The 7,008-nt window shown below is 52.9% G+C and overlaps 1 protein-coding gene across 1 annotated transcript; it reads right to left on the reverse strand.

Annotated features, from left to right (window-relative positions):
• Positions 1-484: 484 nt before the first annotated feature.
• Positions 485-4,875, reverse strand: LOC117071234 (COMM domain-containing protein 4-like). Its single transcript, XM_033190992.1, is given in 9 exon segments — positions 485-793; positions 880-1,056; positions 1,427-1,507; positions 1,668-1,787; positions 2,089-2,128; positions 2,353-2,381; positions 2,384-2,417; positions 2,636-2,707; positions 4,768-4,875. Coding segments are annotated over 9 exon segments (597 nt in total). The 5' UTR covers positions 4,771-4,875; the 3' UTR covers positions 485-752.
• Positions 4,876-7,008: the final 2,133 nt, after the last annotated feature.

A 7,008-nucleotide genomic window follows, 5' to 3' on the forward strand; every position in this document is an offset into this window, starting at 1 on the left:
CAGGAGGCAGAGGTTGTGGTGAGCCGAGATCACACCACTGTACTCCAGCCTAGGCAAGAAGAGTGAAACTCCGTCTCTAAATAAATAAATAAATAAATAAGTAAGATGGCAGTGAAACCTGGGCAAGAAGAGCAAAACTCCATCTCTAAATAAATAAATAAAAGATGGCAGTGAAACAAGGGCAATCTCCTTTCTGTACAAGGGGCATTTGGCTTTGGGGTGACCAACTTGCTGCTAGCCTGAGGACATGGCCAGAGGGCAAAGACAGCAGAGCCAAGAGCATCCCAGATCTGGGAGACAGAACCTGATTTTCCTCTCATTAGACAAGCAGATGCATTTTGGTCCTCAGTTGGCCTCACCTGTGACCTCCTTCAATCAGCAACTGAGAAAAGAAAATGAGCGATGGACCAAGGAGACCCATATGTCACTTTGGTTTCTCTCACAAAAACTCTTGATCTGAACCCAAACAGAACCCCTGCACACATTCCTTTATACTTCTGTTTATTTTTCTTGCTCATGAAAACAGCCAACAATTGCCTTTCAAGGGAAGGGAAGGTAATGCTGGGAAAGGTCCTCAGGAGCCCTGAGCCGAGTTCTCAAGAGAGAAGTGAGGCAGCTGGGGGTCTGGGAGGCCAGAGTCCAGGCCAGGACCTCAGCATCCTAGAACCAGGGCCACCTCCCAAAGAGCAGTTCAGAGGTCGTGATTCTATACAGGCAGGGCGGCTTCACACAGGCCTGGAACACCCTTCTCCTCAGCCCAGGGAGCTCATTAGGGTCTGGGCCTGCTTCAGTTCTGTAGAGGGAAGAGGTGAGCAGCCGGGAGGCAGTCAGGCAGGATCTGGGAGAGCCTCTCACCCGTCGAGGAAAGCTGAGCCTCACCTGTCAGGAGGACCTGGAACTTGTCTGCTGAGAGGGACATGGCAACAGGCTGGGCTGGGGTCCCTGGGGCAGCTGCCACCTCCAGCCGCAGGTGCACCATAGGCTCTTCCACGGACCGCAGCAGGCTGGAGCTCAGGGTGTAGTCCACCCGCCAGCCCACACCTGCCAACCTATTCACTGTGAGATAGGGTGGGTGGCTCTCAGGATCAAAGGCAGGCAAGCCAAATGGCCCTCAGCTGACACTCTGTCTCAGCTCTCAACCCTTCAAGGCTATGTGGCCTCTAAGAAGCTCCCATCCCGCTGACCCAGGCTCATAACAGGGCAGGTGCCCGATAATCAGTTCAGATCACCTACAGCAGACCTCAGTGGCAAGAGGTCTTGGCTGGACTCTGGGCTGGAGGCAGGAGACCCAGGGCCAGGTCCCAGCTCTATGGCTGCTACTAACCATGTGACCATGGTTAAGTCATCTCCCTGGACTATCCATGCACTTTGCATGCTGCGTGCACCTTCTAGAATGAGCCCGGACCCTGGCTGGCCTCATACTTACTGCGTAGGCTGCAGACCCGCAAGTGCTTCTGCAAGGGGCTTTGCTTCTCCTCATAACAGCGGCACAGGCTGGCCGCGTGCTCTGGGGGTAGAATGGAGTAGCTCTGGAGGTAGCCGGTGGAAGCTGGGCTTGGGTTCCTGGCCCAGACAGGGCAGGGTACACCATAGGGTCACAGGGCCTCGCCCCCTCTCTAGCAGCCCTTGGCCCACAGGCTGCCCAGCTGCCCACCCACAACCCGTACCTTTGGGCAGCCCCAGCTGCTGCAGTTCACTGGACAAGGATTCGCCATCGACACTGTGCTTGGCCGCACTGGAGAGGATGAAACTCAGCACTGCCACTGTGGCCTTCACATCGCCTGACTCTGATGGACCCATGAGTGGGACAGGGGGTGTCACTGTGGCCCCAGCCACCTCCCTGTTGCCCTATTAACTTCAGCTCAAAGCCCCCAGGCCTCCTGAAGCCACAGGCACTGCTCCTGCTCCACCAGGAGCTGGCAGAGGACAGGAAGGTGGGACTGTCAATGTCTTTCTTTCCCTCATGCTCCTCCACTAGGGAAGGTAAGTTAAGGATGCTGCAGGGAGGGGTGGGGGGCCCCTCTGTACCAGGCACCAGGCCGAGGTCCCAGGGTTGCCTGGGGCCTGTGGACTCAGTGAGGTACTCACCAAACTTGGTGTCAGCCGTGAGCTTCAGGATCTTCTCATACTATAGGGAAAGGAGACCTTCAGAGGGTGCCAGTACCCTATTCACCAGCCCCCAACCCCAGCCTGGATCCTGCGATAAGGAACAGACAGGCTGGAAAGAAGTATGGGAGGTGCCCAGAGAGGTTGACAGGCTGGGTCACCCGTCTCCCTGGGCCTAGTGCAGAGCTTCAGGGCACTGGGGGTCATAAGGTCATGGGACAATGGGGTGCTGGGTCTTGTACTCACATCAATCCCCTGTCCCAGCAGCTCTTTAGTACCTGGCTGCAGAGCAGCCGCAACTTCACAGAGGACTGGAAGGGAAGTCCTTACATCAGCCAGGCTGGCAAACCTCACCCCTCCTTCCTGGGGACTGGCTCAGAGCAGGCCAGCCGCTGATCGAGGTCACAATGCATGGTAGCACAGGCTGAGAGCACTGAGGCCCTAACCCCAGAGAAACCTCACCATCCTCTACACACAATCCCCAGCCCAATGCCCCTCCTCCACCCAGACTAGACCCTGTGCACTTAACCATCTTGGCCAGCGTGCTGATCTCTGCCAGGACCCAGTCGGGACAGTCCAGATCACCACAGAACCGGAACCTCTGCAAGGGAGGGAGGCAGGTACTCAGGCTGGAGGGAGGGCTGAGGTGTGGCCAGGATCCGTGTGTCTCCCACACTGCTGCCCGGCAGGGACCCCGGTCCCCGTCATGGATGGATACCCTCTGGTCACTTGTTCTCTGCTATCACCAGGCTGTTGAGTGAACTCTCTCCTGACCCACCCTGCCACCAAACCCTGCTCTGAGGTCTACTCCAGGCATTTGTCTGCTCAGCAAACATCAATTGAGCGCCTTCTCTGTGCTAGCTCCCACTCTAAGTGCTAGGGGTACAGCACGGGACAAAACAAAGTCCTCTGCCTCACACAGATGAGTGACCTCTCTCCCCTCTTCCCCATACCCGCACAACTCCAGCCACTCCGGCTTCCCTGCTGCTGCTTGGGGACACCAGTCTCGCTCCCGCTTCTATGCCTGCTGCACTCTGTGTGGCTTGGTATCCCTTTTTGGTTTTTTTTGAGACAGTTTTACTCTTGTTGCCCAGGCTGGAATGCAATGGTGCAACCTCCGCTTCCCAGGTTCAAGTGATTCTCCTGCCTCAGCCTCCCAAGTAGCTGGGATTACAGGCATGTGCCACCACACCCAGCTAATTTTGGATTTTTAGTAGAGACAGGGTTTCACCATGTTGGCCAGGCTGGTCTTGAACTCCTGACCTCAGGTGATCCACCCTCTTTACCCTCCCAAAGTGCCAGGATTACAGGCGTGAGCCACCGCCCTGGGCCAGAACAGCCCTTCTTTATTATACTTCTTTTTTTTTTTTTTTTGAGACGGAGTCTTGCTCTGCCACCCAGGCTGGAGTGCAGTGGCCGGATCTCAGCTCACTGCAAGCTCCGCCTCCCGGGTTTACGCCATTCTCCTGCCTCAGCCTCCCGAGTAGCTGGGACTACAGGCGCCCGCCTCGTCGCCCGGCTAGTTTTTTGTATTTTTAAGTAGAGACAGGGTTTCACCGTATTAGCCAGGATGGTCTCGATCTCCTGATCTTGTGATCCGCCCGTCTCGGCCTCCCAAAGTGCTGGGATTACAGGCTTGAGCCACCGCGCCCGGCCTATTATACTTCTTAAAATAGCCCTTCACACAAGGAAATTTTGGGGGCAGGTGGATGTGTTCATTATCTTGATTGTGGTGATCCAAGAGCCAGGAAGATTTGATCTTTACTTGTGCAGCCTCATCTTTCCCTAACCTTCCAGGTGATACTCTCCCAGCTATGGGAAATGCATTCATTCCTGGGGAGCCATGCTCTCTCTCACCTGAAGTCTGTGCACACGCTGTTCCCTGTCTGAAGACACACGCCTCCCACCCTTGCCTCCCAACTCCTGGTACACAAACTGTACTTCAGCCAGCCAGCTCCTACCATCTGCCTTTAAGGTTGATGGCATCCTCAGGGAGCCCCCTTAGCACTACACACAAGGCGCGGTTAGGTCTCCGCCCCCGGAGCCTTAACTATGACTGCCAATTCAAGCCTCCAATTTCCCCTTCCCCAGGCAGCTCAAGTCCTCCCAGTGCCTCGCACAATTCATGGTATAGACTAGGCGCTTAGAAAGTATGGATGGATGGATGGATGGATGGATGGATAAGTCTCAACCCCAAAACTACTACTGCCTGGCTCTGGAAAGAGCGGAGGGGCTTCCTAACAGTGTGCAAGAGTGAGTCTGAGTCTAAGAACGTTCTTGTCTAAGTCCCACAGCAGGGCTGGGGAAGGGGGTGTCCTTGGGAGGTCCTCTTGGAGCTGGGGAAGACCTGAAAGGACTCCCAGCTCCAGACAAGCCCTAGTTCCTGCCCCGGGAGACAGGGGCCCTTCCTTCCGCCAGGGAAGCACAGGGACTCTAAGCCGGCCGGCCTGCTCTGTCTTACCCGCCCCCTACCCCCGCCTCCGGCTCCGGAGCGGGAGGGCGGTGGACTTTTCTCTGGCGGACCCGCAGCCTTCACGCCCGCATACACTATGTTTGCGGAGAGGCCAGTACAGACAATCTCGCCCCCGATTCCGGAGCCACTTGGCGCCCCCTCATTCCCGCTCCAGCAACCTAAGCCTCGCTTTGTCCCTGGTGCCTCACCATTGCGCCAGGAAGCCAGGGCCCGGGAATTCCTTTTTCCGGTCCCGCAGGGTCAGCTGAGTCGATGATCACGTGACTGGGACTAACGGCCTCTGGGAGGGCGGGGCCTGCTCGAGTGAGACTGGGAGGGGACCGCAGCCCACTGGAGGTTCCCAGGGCGACCTGCTGGCGTCTCCTGTTCTGTCTCCAGAATCCTTCCCTGGAAAAAACTGGCGCCAACCGCCAGTTTAACTGAGGACTGAATTAAGACATTAGGAAAGACAGTGGAAGTTATTTCATTTGTTTAACTTAAGAGGGTAGGATCCTGGGAGCCAGGGTGTTTCAGGTCATTGCCATGTTTTCCGCTATTAAGCAAATAGCATTATACACAGCTGCGGGCTGTGGAAAAAGACATATTTTTAAAACTACTGAAATATACTACGTATACAGAAAATTGTACCTATTATAAATATAAAGCTTAATAAGTTTTCATTAACTGTAGAGCTCACATAACCAGCACCCAGATAAGGAAATAACCAGATAACTTCTCCAAGTGCATGGATATTTTATTTCATTTGATGAATCTTCTAGGTGCCTAGCAAAAAGGGCTGTCATAATTAACATACTCAGGAAAACGCCCTACAGCTTCAACATCAATAGATGCTTATCTTAATTTTTGCCAATCTGATGGGGAAGAAAAATAGGTTGCTTAGATTGCATTGGTAGTCTGCTTACTGGTAACAGCAAATGCGTAACCTAGAACAACTAAGTTTCCGACATTGACTTGAAGAGGCAAAAACAGAAAGATAAAACAACAAAAATACATTAGAGAATAGACCAATAACCAAAGAAGAAATTGAAAACAGTCGTCCCTTGGTAACCTCAGGATGTTGGTTCCAGGATCCCAGAGATACCAAAATTCACAGATGCTCAAGTCCTTGATATAATATGGCATAGTATTTGCATATAACCCATGCACATCCTTCCGTATACTTTAAATCGTCTCTAGATTACTATAATACCTAATACAACGTAAATGCTTTGTAAATAGCTCTTATAAAGTTTAAAAAATTTTTATTTTTGAGACGGAGTCTTGCTCTGTTGCCCAGGCTGGAGTGCAGTGGCAGTGATCTCCGCTCACTGCCAGCTCTGCCTTCCTGGTTCACGCCATTCTCTTGCCTCAGCCTCCGGAGTAGCTGGGACTACAGGCACCCGCCACTGCACCCAGCCTGTGTTTTTTTTTTATTGTTTTACTTTTTTCCAAATATTTTTGATGCACAGTTGGTTAAATCCAACGACCCAGAACCCGAGGATACAGAGGACTGACCGTAGTTTGAGCTCTCTCCTCAATTCCATGCCTATCCCATGCACCAGGTGCAGCTGGTTTTATTGTTGCAGGCTTTCAAGTTTTCAAAAGACAGAGCTCATGACAAGTAAACTGCTCTACAGAATAGAAAGACATGGAAAGTGTCCCAATTCATGGTAAAATTGATCTCATTTCCAAAGAGGTTTTTTTTTTTTGAGCGGGAGTCTCACTGTGTCGCCCAGGCTGGAGTGCAGTGGCCGGATCTCAGCTCACTGCAAACTCTGCCTCCTGGGTAGCTGGGACTACAGGTGCCCGCCGCCTCGCCCCGCTAGTTTTTTGTATTTTTTTTAGTAGAGACGGGGTTTCACCGGGTTGGCCAGGATGGTCTCGATCTCCTGACCTCGTGATCCGCCCGTCTCGGCCTCCCAAAGTGCTGGGATTACAGGCTTAAGCCACCGCACCCGGCCCCGAAGAGTTCTTTTACAAATCATAACCACTAGCCTGTTGAAAACAACAGTACGTTAAGTAACTAGACTATACCATGTCAAAAATTTTTTTAAGAACATAAGACCTGTAATCATAGCACTTTGGCAGGCCAAGGCCAGTGGATCACTTGAACCCAGGAGTTCTAGACCAGCTTGCATAACATAGGGAGACCCCACTCTCTACAAAAAATTACCCACTTGTGTTGGTGCACATGTGTCATCCCAGCTACCTAAGAGACTGACTTGAGAGGATCTCTTGAGCCTGGGAGGTGGAGGCTGCAGTGAACCATGATGGTGCCACTGTTCTCCATCCAGCCTGAGCGACAGAATGAGAGCATTTCAGAAAAAAAAAAAAAGGCTGGGCGCAGTGGCTCACGCCTGTAATCCTAGCACGTTGGGAGGCCAAGGCAGGCAGATCACCTGAGGTCAGGAGCTCGAGACAGTGGCCTGACCAACATGGCAAAACCTCGT

This window comes from Trachypithecus francoisi, unplaced genomic scaffold, assembly GCF_009764315.1.
Source record: "Trachypithecus francoisi isolate TF-2019V2 unplaced genomic scaffold, Tfra_2.0 Lachesis_group3, whole genome shotgun sequence".
Classification (NCBI taxonomy): Eukaryota; Metazoa; Chordata; class Mammalia; order Primates; family Cercopithecidae; genus Trachypithecus; species Trachypithecus francoisi.